Source organism: Cynoglossus semilaevis, chromosome Z (genome assembly GCF_000523025.1).
Source record: "Cynoglossus semilaevis isolate Cse_v1.0 chromosome Z, Cse_v1.0, whole genome shotgun sequence".
NCBI classification, from domain to species: domain Eukaryota; kingdom Metazoa; phylum Chordata; class Actinopteri; order Pleuronectiformes; family Cynoglossidae; genus Cynoglossus; species Cynoglossus semilaevis.
Genome location: NC_024328.1, coordinates 17,675,125 through 17,689,246, shown reverse-complemented (window position 1 = coordinate 17,689,246; position 14,122 = coordinate 17,675,125). Strand labels below are relative to the sequence as shown.

Genomic DNA, 14,122 nt, shown 5'->3' with positions numbered 1-14,122 from the left:
GACATAAAATGCATCGCAAAAATGAAAGTGAACGATCTCAACTTCTAGTGTGTCCCATTTAAGGTCTGCAGCTGATTCAGCCTTCCTGTCTACAGTACCTTTAAATCCTTCATCTTGTTTTAGTTTTTACATATGATCCTGCTCTTGTTCTCGCTGCTCCTGAATGACTAAAATAAGCTTTAATCTCAAAGAAAATGTTCTTTGTACACTTCCCCTGTTCTGTTTTGTTAAGGAAACATGAATTTTGTAGACACATGCCAGTTTATTATATAAGACATTAGCAGAGTTGTTTGAAAAAAGGCTTGTTCTAGGAAGAGAGTGCATTGCGTAAATTACCGCTGTGGACCCTAAAAAAGTGGGTCAGGCTCGTTCTATTGACTGTATTGATATTTTGACAACAAGAAAAGAAGGTTAATTAGGTTTGTAATTTGGTTTCGGGTTTTACTTTTTCAACGACACTTCTCATGAGTATTTATGCTGCTAATGCCTTGGGTGGATACCTGGACAAAAGACGTTTGGATTGAAGCGCATCTCAAAGATGATGTCACTGACTGAGCCCACTTCTTTACATGCAACTCGTAGTGCCTCTGTAGATCTGGAGTCAGCTGCACAGATTAAAAAAAAAGTGTTATTATAATTAGTATTTTGTCAAAGTACTAGATTTGTTTATGTATTTAGGTCATGACTTGGATGGAGATACTCGAGTACTTCTTACAAGCTGTTGCACATTCTTCCAAACCTCCATTGTCTTCTAATTTGTCCTTTACAATCTGTGTGAACTGATGGTGTCTATAAAAAACAAGTGGGAGAAAAACCAAAAGAAACATTGTGTTTAAAAATTGTCTCATGGGAACAGAAGTACATTTGAAATATTTTACTCACTTGTACTGTATGAAAGCATGCACCAGCTCTGGCCTCAGTCTACAGAGACTGTGGGGGAAGCTCCTGGGTAGCCCCACATCTGTGTGATAACCCTTTGGCCACCCTTCTTTTACACCACCGTCCTTCTCTTCATCCTCTTCACAGGTTTCGTTCTTCTGCTCTTTTTCATTATTGACTGTCTGACCTTCTGTCTCTGCCTCTGGACAGAAATTTGCATCTGCTGGGAAACTCCTGAACACATCCAGGATGTACAACCTTCTGTCGGCTCCCACCAGTCCTTGTGCATCCACTGAGGTGAACAGTGGCACAGAGTGACCGTTGGGTGCCACAACAACATTTTTCTGTATACAAAGAGACTTGGCAGCTTGAGCCAGGAGCCCCAGCAATTGTCTGCGACAGGGGGATTCCTGGGGTCCTGCATTTATGCCGTACAACAGACCTCTGTTAGGACAAATAAAATCAAGGACGGGGTCAGCACAAATCACCTCAAGAAAAAAAAACAGTCTAATAAAGTTGTTATGCCAGTCCAAAGCGCTACCTCGCAGCAGGGGAAGATTCCTTGTCCGGCTCTGAGCCTTCCAAGCCTGGGGCCAGACCCTGTGCAGACAAGCGCACCCCTCTGTAGTCCACAATGGCTGTAGGGAGTGTGTGGAGCCCCTGCAGGCCCTCTGAGTCACTGTAAACTTGTACTGTTTTAAGTTCCAGTCTCTGCGCTGCCCTGAAAGTAGAAGAATTTAAATATGAACGAAATATGACATTCTTAAAGTGAAATAAAAATCTTTAGGACACAGCAGATTATAAAACCATTTCCTACATAAGAATCTTTCTTCTCTTTAATCTAAACACTACAGTGCCAACCATGGACAGATGTAAGTGTACAGAACACACTAATTGACCAATCAGCTGTCTCAAGACTCAGATCAGTTGATTAATAGAGCCAAGTCAGGTGTGCTGCTATTGGAATGGCAGATTGTCCAACCCTGATGTAGATTTTAGAATAAGGTAAGGTCAATTGTGTGTGTATATATATATATATATATTTTAAATGTGTGGTGTCTCTTTCAAAAAGTGTGTGGTTAGGGTTTTGTCACAATTTTGATGGAGGTGCAGACTCACCAGCATTAGCTTAGCCTATCCTGACGGTTCTGCCATGTCTCTCTTGATGTTCATGTTTCTGCACATTTTTTTTTTTTTTTTTTTTACCTCCTGCCTCTTTCTCCTCCAAACGTTGCATTTGCTGCCCCCTGGCTCATGAACAGACCTCCCCAAAGGAAGGCCGGTTCATCTGGGTTTCCATTTACTGGCTCCACAAAACCGTCAATAACGGCCTCTGCTGCTTGCATGACAGTCCTCACAAACCCACTGTTTACCTAAGCAAAAAAACAAAACAAAACAGTATGGAGAGGGAAAACTGAGTGACAAAGAACAGGAACTAAGATGACAAATGTCCTGCTGTTGTTGCTCAGATCACGATGACAGCTTTTATTGTTACCTCGAGCAGAGCTCTGTCTCTGAGCAGCCTCTCCTCCAGATTGCCCTGAGGAAGATCTCTGGCTGCTTGTAACTCCTCATTCCAGTCTGGAGTCTAAACATAAAAAAACAAAACAAATCCATGATGGCATATTTCATTTGATTAAATTCCCCTATCAACATTAGACAGTAGCAGAGTTTCTTTTGAACCTGTCGTGCTGTCTGCTCATCAACTCCCAGTCTGCTAAAGGTGTTTTTGTGTGTGGCACATGATGGTCCAAGCCAAGTCATCGTGTGGTACGGAGTTGGCATCACCTCCACTGTTGGCAACTGAGACCTGGAAGAGAAAGTAAAATAAGAACATTAGTAGCATTTACTTTGATAACCAGTTAACATGATTCAAATTTAAGTACATAAAACAAGAATTTCTAGTTACTAAAAAAAAATAAATGAATAGTAGAACTGTACAACAAAATCTCTGTCATTATTTTTGATGTGCCACTGGAAATGTATGGTGGTGTGCTTATTTATTTAGAGTGGTTGGTTACTAAGAAAAAGAAGAAACCCACAGGCAGAGGGGCTGGATAAACTAACAGACTTATTATTGTAAGTCATAAAATAGTTTGTCCATAAACAAAAATATGAGATGAGAATGTCTTTGTAATGGTTTCAGATTTTATGCGTTATGTGTCTAAGAGAATAAAAAACTTTTAAACTCCTGTATACTAAAACTAACTAAATATTCATTGTGGCTATTCTGGTATGATGTGGTAAATGTTATTCTTCTTCGATGCACTCTGGGGTAATAACCATTACCTGTTTTTAAGTGCAGAGAGGGTTTTTTTGAAAGCAGGACTGATGAGACACAGTAGATCAGTAAGACAATGAAACGCTGTAGAAGACTGGACAGGACGGGGATCAAAGACATCTTCTGTAGATCTGGGAAAACAGGAGCATATGAGAAAATATTCAAACAGTTTGTTAAGTTAGTAACTGTGTGTAGTTTAATCAAACCCTATGCTCTGACTCTCCTACCTGTTGAGGAAGAAACCTTTGGGACAAGATGTGATCTCACACCTCCGTCCCTCTGTGGTAACCACAGAGATGTACAGGAAGTCTCCCTGCAGCTTCCTGTGTCCTGGAGGAGGATTCCAGCAGCTGAGACACAGGTCTTTTAAGTAACTTGGGACCTGTTGACATCAGAGAGGACGTTTCATTAAGAAGTAGTATTGGGGAATAGACAACTTTCTCAGTGTCTTTTTTTATAGCACAACGGTAAAATATATTTGAATAAATATTTACAGCCTGTACCTCTGGCTGGGAGCTGGCTGGCAGCAGGGCCATGAGTGGTCTTTCAGTGGAACCAGGGAGAAGGTACTCTGGAGGTCCTCCATCCTGGTAGTTGGACTCTGTTTTTGTGTTGCTCAGAGAACGTTTAAGGCTTTTTCCATTTGTCAAGTCTGCACCAGTGACAATAAGTAAAAGAGAGACAAGTTAATGGTTTCAGTGGACGTTTTCAGTGAACAATTATTTTAATGTTCACACATCTTTATCATTCTATTCTAAAACCATCATGCATTCATCAGTACATCAACTTGTATGGAGGATGTATTTTATGTCATCTCACTTCTCCTCCATCTTCTCCCGTCACCTGATTAAAGGTAAACATGCTTGTTTTCTTTGACTGTCTGTTGACAAATGGAGCAGCCAACAGTTGAAAGATAAATAAATCATGTGAAACACTTCAGACTAGCTCTAGCCTGCCTCCTCAATACCGTTCTGCTTTTGATGCTGTCTTGCGACGCATCGACTAATTTGTGTTTGTGTTTTGGTGTGTGTTTACCTGGTGTCGGCACATGTGTGAGTGTTTCCAAAAGGCTGGGTGACCGTCCTTCTCTGAGGGCATCCTGAGGTCCAGATGCTAGCAGCAGCTCCAGGATACGAGCCAGGTGGACTTTGGCAGAACAGGAAGTGTATGGCTCTGAGACAAAAATGCAAAAAAGAATGAAATTAGATTTTAAAGAAATGTTATTGTGATGTGTTAACATGAAGTGTGAGGAAATTACCACAAGCCTGTGGTGGTATGCTCTTTAAGTACTGACAAATTTATCTCATAAAGGGATAAGGTGAGGAACTGAGTCATTACCTGTGTACACTTTTAACATCTACAATCATAAATCTCTGCCCGTACACAAGTGTTTGGATGACTCAACAGAGGTGAGTCACTTTTTTACTATGCCCTCAAAGACTTGTTTGGGAAGAAGGAATAAGATGATAACATAGATTAAACTATCAGAGATCCAGATATATAGAGATCCCAATCTTTTAAACAAACTGAATTTGTGCACATAATTTCACAATATACCTTGGCTTAAATCTTAATATAGTATAATAAGGTTTCCGTTTCTCTACCTTCCACAAGTCGAATGACTGCACCCTGTTTTAAGCCCTTGAAGTTTTGCAGTTCTGCGAGGGGATCCAGAATACTTCCCGCGAACGACAGAGACAAGCTTGAACGGGGGAACACCTCATTCTTCGAAAGCAGGTTCATAAGAGTGTCTTGTACAAGCCAAAATCCATGTACCTACACCACACAAAAAAAGAAAGAAAGAAAATAGCACATCTGTAAACTGTTGCAAGAAAATTTAGGAAGCTACATAACAATGGAAGTCACTGAAACACAAGAAACATTAAAAAGTAATACTTTGCTTTCTGAATTTTTGTTCTTTTACCTGCAGCTCAAAAGGCTCAACTCCTGCTCCTTGAATCTTCACTGCAAATGATGTGTCGTCTTCTTGCTTTATTCCAACAACATTCTTTTCCCCAGCCCTGCTCATTATATCTATTCGAAGAGGAAATTAGAGGGATAAAAGTAAGTAGGCATAATCTCACGTTCCCAAAAATAGACAAGTCAGCTGCTTTTCTCGTCTTTCCTGCAGGAGAAGCTCTTTGTTACAGAGCAAAAAGCTAAAGCTCTTATAAAAAACGTATACAAACTGTGAACTAATGATCAAGACTTATCAGACTAAGATCTGTCACTCATCCAATTAGAAATTGTATGTCCTTGTGTGAGAGAAAGAGCCTGAGGCTAACAGGGAGTTCATGTAGAAGAAACAGAAAGTGGGGTGTGTCCCTCTTTGAACAGACTTTGCAGGAACAGCAGGAGAGCAGGACCCAACGTGTTCCTCAACCTGCAGTGTGACTGAACCTGTTGAATTTGCCCATTGGCCCCTATGTCATCTTAGGGTGAAGGGACAACCACACCCAGTACCTGGTATGTTTAGACAGCAGAATTGTACAACTCACAAACTAACAAACATATGGCTCGGCAGGTGGGTGTATCAGCAGCTCCCGGCATGAGTGGAAGGATGCATACATTCATGCACCACATGAACATAGGAAAATTCATTTTGCACTGGTCTTTTTGGGGTTATAGTTCACCCTCCAGTAAATCCCCTGCTCTTGCTGTCAATCTGGGACCACTTTACCACTGGAAAACACCCAGAAAGCACCTTCTTTGTTTCTGATTGGCTGAACTAGGGCCCCTCCTCCAAGCTTGGAGTACATCCTTTTCTCCACACAGGCTACTGCCCTACTACTTCAGAGTACTTTTTTACTCCTGCCAATCATTTTTGGAACTGATTTCTGAAGTTGGCATGCGCAGAAGAATCAGACAGAATTCCTTTTCAAAGCGGAATACAGTTGTCGTTTTATCATCAGGGAGCCTGGTGCATTCAGATTAGTTTCTTAGAACTGGTGTAAAGAGTGAATCACCCCACTGTATCTAGTGATTTACATCAGGTTGGCTGTTAAACATTTCACCACAGTAATCAAATCAAATGAGCCTCAATAAAGGGAGGTAAATGATAAAAGACTGTTTAAAGAATTAACAATTTGGAGATGTGTACTGTGAGACAATCTGAAGCAGCTGTAACAGGCAGCGTGGCCTGGTTAAACATAGATTTTTTTTTTCATCAAGTTATGTTTTTGACGTTTATAATAGCATTTTGATTGTAGCACTGACTGCGAGGAAATGAACTGAAAAAGTAAAAGTATAAAGTGCTGAGCAGAAAATGTGGAGAGAAAATGTGGTGTGACAGAGCAGCAGAAGCCAAGCTCAGAGCAGCAGTACTGTGCTAAATATCCCACCCTCCCCACATTCTCCAGTGAGGGAGGCACCAGATGTAAAGGAAGGAAGAGAGGCAGAGAGGGAGTAAAGAAGAAAAGAAGATTTCTTACCACTTTTGGCCGGATTCCTTCCCCCGCCTCTCCTCATTTTGTCCTTCATGGCTGCGAGTTGTACTTGTTAACTTTTCCACTTCTGTCTTCTATAGGTTTTTCTTCCCTTCTTAGTAATTTTCACTTCAACGTTTACACAAGAGAAGCGTAAGACAGGGTGAGCAGGAACCAGCAGCTGGATTGTTTGTGATCCCAGCAGAGTGAAAGTGAAGTGGCTATGCCTGTTCAGGATTAGAACTCCTGCCCCTCTTCACAAGGCAAACTCAGCTTATCTGCTCTCCCTGCGTAAAAAACCACACCCTCTTATTGCTCCACACAGTCTCATTACTCTCTGCATGTCTCTCCCACTTTGTTGGACTGGGTGTGTCTCAAGCGTAACTTGTAGCTCTACTTATTCTTCCTTCCCATGACATGTTTTGCTCCTCCTCCCCCTTGTCTCCCACCCTACCCCACTCTATAAAGCCATGAAAGAAAGTTAAAAATTAAGCAGGCAGACTCTGTTTTGGTTGTGGTCTGAGCAAAGTTAGACAATTGCCCCTTGTCTAAAACTGGTTTGTTAAGAAAATATAATTGTTTTCAAGTGCTTTTATACAAAAGAAAAAAAAAACTGCAGATAATTCAGATCATCACTTGAATTATTTAATTTACAGAATAAACAAACTGAATTATTTAAAAAGAAATGTTAAAATTAAACTCATAGTAGAGATCATAGGAATCTATCTGTCCTGATCTCTGGTAAAGAAATATCCAAACTGATTACAAAATAATCTTGGATAAGAAAGTGTACTCATACCTTACAATACCAATAAGGACATATAAAAGGTGTTTTCTTCTTTTATAAACACAAAGTGTTGCTGTACTATAAGGTCAACGAACCCTGATGTCTCCTTCATGGGTGTAGATTTTAGAATAAACACTTGGGACATGTCCCACCAAAGTGTTGATGAACTATTTACAAAATACTTTTGTTCACGCCCAATGCTGATAGTTTTCCTAGATTTGGGTGTAAAAATGTAAATTATTATGTTAAACAGCAATAGTCTTGACTAACTGAATGGACTTAATGAACTTAAAATGTTTTATAGATAAACAGAAAAAAAAAACATTAAAATAATGAACTAAAATTTTGCCCATCCAAGCCCTCACCAATTCAAACAGCACATCTCTGCTCAGGATTATGGAAATATAACTTGAAGACCAGGTGACTTGACAAGAAATTGAGTACTCTATTTTCCTTCTGTGGGAAATTAACTCAATCAAAAGCATTTGGGTGACTTGGACTTAGACCTGGACTTAAACAATGAGTCTCTAACTTAAATGTCACATAATTAAATGTTTGTTTTTATTAAAGATCACGACAATATTCAGTAATGAAGAGGACATTCATGAAGGTGTTGGCAGCTATTAAACTAATAAATAGCCTTAAACACTGAATGTTTTATTGGATCTTTTTGTTTTTTATTGCTAAGATCTAATAATAAATACAAAATAGAGATTTAATGGAATGAAAAATACACATCTACATACTCATCAAGAAGCACATGTCAAATTCTTGTAATCATGTTGCATCGTTAACATCTTTATTTACACAGATGCGCATAGATGCAAAGGGCATGCTCACCAATTTTCAACTGCATGTCAATCAATCAGGGTAGAAGTCAAATGTAGGTGAAAAGGGCGTGTATGTGCCTTGTGATGGGATTGTCCTCTGATTGTTGTGAGGCCTACATCCAGTAGGTTCACATTTCTCACATACCTGGGAATACTGCTGTCTAAACTAAGCACTGACGTTTATGGGTTAGGCCGAGTAGGTGGAGGCCACAAAGTTATTACCAAATACTGATGTTTGTAAGTTAAATACTCAACAATAAGGATAAGGTCGCCTGCTATAAGTTTCCCCTCTGTGTATAAACTTTTCTTTATTATTATTTCTTTATTATTATTTATTTTTAAGTATATAGCATTAACACACACAAATGACACAGTAAACACATTGGTCTCATCTGACCACACAATATCTTTCTTTAGGGTGCGTCTTCACAACATTGTTATGATTCTTGTTATCATTGAATTATAACATACACATACTGTAGTTCAGTGATTTAATGTGAAGCCAATAACGTGAGATTATTTAAATTATTATTTTGCATTTTTAGTTAGTTTATTTATCGTGTTACTATCCTGTGCTGATAACTTTACTTTAGTCAAATGGATATTTAGTGTCTTTTTTTGGCAGCAGCTTATAGAACAAAATAATGACGTAACAGGGGGCGTTGGACTGGTGATGTTGTGGAGTGTCGTGTTGCGTTCCATGCTCCTCGTTTTATACGCCTTTTATAATCCGTATTTATATAAAGTTTATTTCAATTGCATTTATCCAGGGATGTTTTTTGCAATGCAACCGCTATTCACTCTGTGTCGCAATGAATAGAAAATATAAGATATTTACTAAACATTTATCTAGTCAATCTTATATCTGGATGCTAACGGACACCGTCCTTACCTCCATTTCGCGAGAAGCCTGCATATCGGGTATGACAAATGAAAACCAGTGTGTTAAATGGTAGCCTCTTCTATTTGTTGTGAGTGTATCTTTTTATTTGCTTACGTAAGTTATGCAATAATCGTTTTCCCTACGACACTCTACTGTGACATTTGATAGGAAGCTGTCCGTGTGGCTAACGCAAAGCTAGCTACAGTGAAAGCTAAAAAAACAAAACAACAACGAAGACAAATGCTCGTTAGAAACTTCGCCACGGATGTGACGATACAGGTGAGTGTAAGTTAAAGAGCGGCTGTTAGAAAGACGAGTCAATAGAAGAATAAAGAACCGCTTCTGACAGCCTTTATCTGTCAGCCCTAACTCATTCAACCGCCTTTAGCCTCTTTCGTGTTTACCGTGTCCTAACAAATAAACACTGTAAACACGTTGTCAAGAATGTCATTGTTTTTTTCAGCTGAAACTTACATTATATGTCTGTGTAGTGACTTTTTTGAGACTGAGTTTTACTGAATGTTGAATCAGTCAGACAGTTGGAGTGTGCAATTCAGGGGAAAATGGTTAAAAGAGATACGAGATTGCCAAAGGATCACAGCTACACATCTAAATCATTTGTGAACCAAGAAGACAGTTTTACTTGTTGAAATTGTAAGTTAATTTGCCAATGTCACGACATGCCATATATGACATGTCTTGAAGTCATAACTCTCTACTTTCTAATTCCCTTTTAAACGTACCCTAAGACACTGTGTTGCACAAGAGTGTGAAATTGTAGCGGTCTATGGCTGGTTCATTTTCATCAGGCGCTCCTGGGATTACGAAGTGCTGACATCCTTTTATTGTGTAGTGTTTACTGCTCATTAACATTTATCACCACGGTTGTGATTGTAATGTGATGACCTTGCAGATCAGCTGTTTGCTTTCGTCCAGGTCAGAGCTGAGGGATTGGATCTGGGCTAATGTCATCCACTCCCAGTAAGGAGGGGAGTCTGTCTCAGGCTTCCCCCGACATCAACAACATCGTGGACAACCCTACTGAGACTGTGTCTGCAGAGAAACTACCTGAGAACCAGGTAAAGTCTAATGTTAATTTCTTTTGTGTGTGGGTAAGACATTCTGTCTAAACAAAATGTTTGTGTTGTATCCAATCAGAGGACAGATTTTGTACAGCTCTGGCTGTAATAAAATGATTATTTTACTTTTTACAATTATTCCATAAAGGGAGCACAGATGAGCTTCGTCAACAAAGTCAAAAAGGCGTAATTACGCAAACCTACAGGCCCCATCTCTTTAAAATATGAACAAGTAATATAAGAAATAATAATTTTAACATCACCAGAGCTAAGCATGTAGGACAGCCTTAACGCATAGAGTGGGCTTTGGTGATAAACTGAAAGAAACCATTGACATGATGTAATTTATGTTGTTGATGTTTGAGCTTTGTTCTCTGTAAGTAATTTTGTTCTTAAGGAGCACATGGCATTGTACGTTTAGTTGTTACTGAAACTGCTACAAATACTTAGTCTAATGAATGAGAGACATGGTCATAATTGTCATCCTTCTTATGACAGATTATTTAATAATAGTTTTGAATGTATGTTTAAATTGTCAGTTGTTTCTGTATGTTGGCTTTGTCATGATCAGCTGATGTCATGAGTTGATCATTTTGTCCACTAACTGAGAACCATATATGTAAAAGAATGATACTAAAATGCTGGATGTACATATTATGGTAGTGATGAGATGATGTCTTTGTATGACAAGTTGCTTTGATCTTAAACCAAGATTAAAGTTCATAAAATGGTTAAAGAATGGAAAAGTTTTCATAACATAGTAAATGTACAGTCTGTCACTGCTGTGAATCATAGTCATTGAGCTGTGCACACAAACACAGGAATTAACCTAAAGAAACCCACTAGCTTTTATTTTGGGCAAGTTTTCTCAATGCTTTTCATGTTGTTGCGCCCTAGACTGTAAATATAATTGCTAGTTTGTTTGTTGTGCCTCATATGTCACTTTTAGAAGTATTCAAGTAAATATTTTACCTCTAAAACTGTTTTGGCATCTGACCTGGTGGACATATAAGTTTACATTATAATTAGGAAAGATCTGTGGCAGCTGGTAGAGAAGAAAAGAATAATATGGACTTTGTGCTCCTAAACAAGAGGAGAATTGACCCTTTTTCGGTCTGATTGTTCATTGTTGATTTTAGGCTGGCAGATTTTTCTCAGACTTGCTAGTTCTGGAAGCTGCAGTGCGGCGTTCTAAAGAAGGCAGCTTCAGGGTTTAATTCTGGGGATTCTGTTGATGCAATGAAGAAATATTGATTTAACCTATTGACTTTACGCTGGAATCATTTTTCTTAAGCCGCCACCTGTGGTTGACGGGGCCTCTCCGTCTTCCGCGTCCTCCTTTGAGATACTTGACATGGAGTCAGTTCCAGCTCCGTACCAAGAAGTGCAGCCCCACTGGTTCTACTGTCGACGGGCAGATGACAACACCTCCTGGTTTCCTTTTAGCCGAGAAGACTCTGACAAACTCGAGAGAACCTGCAACACAGGTAAGGGTGTTTTGTTAATTTTGTGGGAGGTTTAGTAGAAATTAGGAAAGCAGTGCAATGTATGAAGTCTGTTGAATAAAATACATTTAGTTTGTGTTGCTGAAAAAACAAAGACAAAATACTTTTGCCTTGATTTTAAATAACCCCACCAGAAGAGAAAAAGAAATGAATGTATGGATTTAGACAAATATGTAGATGTCTGATAGTAAGAGTAAATGAAAATATCAATAGTAATGAGAAATACTAATATTTGGTCCCAGGACCTGCTCTGGGCATACACATGAAGAAAACAGGATAACCAGAAACCTATGAAGACAAAAAGGATAGAAATGTACTTAGTCCTTTAACACCGATCTGGCTTTTTTTAAACCACCTTTTGTTCAAAGGCCAGATTATCGCTTGCCCAGAGCTATCATTACCAAAATAAGCAGTAAATGATGCAATGACTCAGCACCGGTCATAAAATTTCAGTCCTTTTTTGGGTGTTAAGTCCAAATGCAAAATTTACTTAATGTGAAAAGAATAAATCAGAATTACTCATAAACATCAGGTATTTTTTATTTATTATTTATTATTAACCAAACACCATAAAAATGAAACCCCTCGTTCTACTTGTACAACCCAGGTCCCATCAAAGTGAGACAGAATGGTGAGCACATTCCTGTGTAAGTTTATGTAACATTTGCTTCAGTCTGTGAGCAACAACAGGCACGACTAAAAGAAACTGCTGTAGCAGAACCACACAGACATTCAGATAAGTTTAAGTCAGAGATGACAAGTTACTTCTTCACAAGTTTTTTATTGTTATTGATTTATACTTTGATTTAACTCATTGTCCAGAACCAAGAAGAACTCGTAGAACAAACATATTTAGCAGTACTGCATTTTATTCCTCATTGTGTCCATTCTCCTATTTTGCAGGGTAATTAAAAACCATTAAATTCAGATGTGGATCCATCACCAAATGTGTAGGACACATATTATTTGACAAATATGAGCAACACGCTCTAGGTTAAATCTTTTTATTTTGTGTATACATATCAACCACTCATTTTTATGGATTTCGGTTTGCAGCTTGCAGTTTTTTTGCAGCTGACCTAAACTACAAGTTTTGTTCATTGTTTTACACTCAAGTCTTTTGTTGGTAGTTTGTCTTGTCTCTGGTCAGATTAAACCAACTGCAGTGACTCTGAGCAAGACTCTGAGCAACTCTGAGCAAGAGCAACCTCATCATTTACTCAGTCCTAGTCCGCACCTGTTGGCTGCAGATACAAACAATTTAAAGTGATAAAGATCCATATGTATTGTGCATGTTTACCTTACAGCAGGGGTGGAGAAAAGGGTGGTTGCTGTAGATGGAGAGCGGTATGATGTCCATGTCAAAGAAAGGAAGCGATACGCTGTGTATTGGCAGCAGGCTCCCACTGAAGTTCGCCGTTGTACCTGGTTCTATAAAGGAGATAAGGACACAAAGTTCATGCCTTACCCTGAAGACTTCAGCAATCGTTTAGAGGTATTGAAGTGGGATCTTGTATTTTGAAGTTTAGCCATTTTTAACTTTTATTTTATTTTGAAGAAACTGAGCCAGTTCCTCAAACTGCTGTCTAATGGCATAATTCCATTTTGCATTGCACTCATAATGATATTTTAAACATGTTTTAAGGACAAAAGTGATTCTTTTTTTAAACCTAGAGTATAGATTAGATCAAATTTGCTGTTTTCCTCTTGAAAAAATTCTGTGGCCACGCCAACAGTGCTTTGTGTTGGAAAATGACCGGATTCCTCCTCCATTTCTGCCAGTACTCACTAACACTTCTAAGTCAGCCTGGTCTTCTCACATCCTTCCTTCTCCCCTTTTAAAGGAGGCTTACATGATAGCAGTGACTTTGGACGAATGGAAGAGAAAACTGGACTTTCCTACTGGAGAGACTGTTATTTTACACAATCCCAAAGTAAGGCATGATTTTATTTATTTGACATTTTATATTATAATTATAGACACAGCAACACAGCATCACAGTTTACTACATTAAAAATAAAAAAATATTTAAAAAAAAATTAACATGCTTTTCTGCCCCTACATCTTCCTGCGCAGCTGATTATGCAGTATCAGCCAGTTGGATTGCAGGATGAGTGGATGACCTCACCCTCGGAGCAGACTCGACCTCGGACAGTCAAGAGAGGCATTGATAACATTTTTGTAGAAATACCAGATGGTATGTGTTCTTTCTCTCATTCTTTCTCATACAGTGAACTATTACAGTAGTATACAGTCAACTGTATTTGCTCAGTGCATATCTGTGTTCACAGGTGAACCAGAAAAAGTGGACCACCTGGTCTTCATGGTGCACGGCATTGGTCCTGCGTGTGACCTGCGTTTCAGATCCATCATACAGTGTGGTAGGTGTGTGTTTGTGTGTGTGTGTGTTTGTGTGTGTGTGTGTGTGTGTGTGCGTGTGTGTGTGTGTGTG

General features: G+C 39.0%; 2 protein-coding genes across 3 annotated transcripts in view; one reads left to right on the top strand and one right to left on the bottom strand.

The window, feature by feature from the left end:
- Positions 1 to 7,018, bottom strand: part of LOC103398201 (clustered mitochondria protein homolog) — a 13,416-nt gene extending 6,398 nt beyond the window's left edge. The window contains exons 1-14 of the mRNA XM_025053361.1: positions 6,592 to 7,018; positions 5,085 to 5,194; positions 4,765 to 4,936; positions 4,196 to 4,333; positions 3,664 to 3,812; positions 3,388 to 3,542; positions 3,169 to 3,291; positions 2,563 to 2,689; positions 2,375 to 2,467; positions 2,086 to 2,252; positions 1,421 to 1,600; positions 883 to 1,323; positions 716 to 789; positions 493 to 605 (exon numbers count right to left, since the gene is read on the bottom strand). Of these exons, the coding sequence (XP_024909129.1) occupies positions 493 to 605; positions 716 to 789; positions 883 to 1,323; positions 1,421 to 1,600; positions 2,086 to 2,252; positions 2,375 to 2,467; positions 2,563 to 2,689; positions 3,169 to 3,291; positions 3,388 to 3,542; positions 3,664 to 3,812; positions 4,196 to 4,333; positions 4,765 to 4,936; positions 5,085 to 5,194; positions 6,592 to 6,640 (2,091 nt within the window). The 5' untranslated portion in view covers positions 6,641 to 7,018. The remainder of the gene's footprint in view (positions 1 to 492; positions 606 to 715; positions 790 to 882; positions 1,324 to 1,420; positions 1,601 to 2,085; positions 2,253 to 2,374; positions 2,468 to 2,562; positions 2,690 to 3,168; positions 3,292 to 3,387; positions 3,543 to 3,663; positions 3,813 to 4,195; positions 4,334 to 4,764; positions 4,937 to 5,084; positions 5,195 to 6,591) is intronic.
- Positions 7,019 to 8,857: 1,839 nt separating this feature from the next.
- ddhd2 (DDHD domain containing 2) overlaps positions 8,858 to 14,122 on the top strand; it is a 12,146-nt gene continuing 6,881 nt past the window's right edge. For both annotated transcript variants that reach the window (XM_025053263.1, XM_025053262.1), the window contains exons 1-8: positions 8,858 to 9,123; positions 9,254 to 9,364; positions 10,022 to 10,164; positions 11,459 to 11,651; positions 12,977 to 13,164; positions 13,514 to 13,603; positions 13,747 to 13,867; positions 13,962 to 14,051. In XM_025053263.1, the coding sequence (XP_024909031.1) occupies positions 10,051 to 10,164; positions 11,459 to 11,651; positions 12,977 to 13,164; positions 13,514 to 13,603; positions 13,747 to 13,867; positions 13,962 to 14,051 (796 nt within the window). In that variant the 5' untranslated portion in view covers positions 8,858 to 9,123; positions 9,254 to 9,364; positions 10,022 to 10,050. The remainder of the gene's footprint in view (positions 9,124 to 9,253; positions 9,365 to 10,021; positions 10,165 to 11,458; positions 11,652 to 12,976; positions 13,165 to 13,513; positions 13,604 to 13,746; positions 13,868 to 13,961; positions 14,052 to 14,122) is intronic.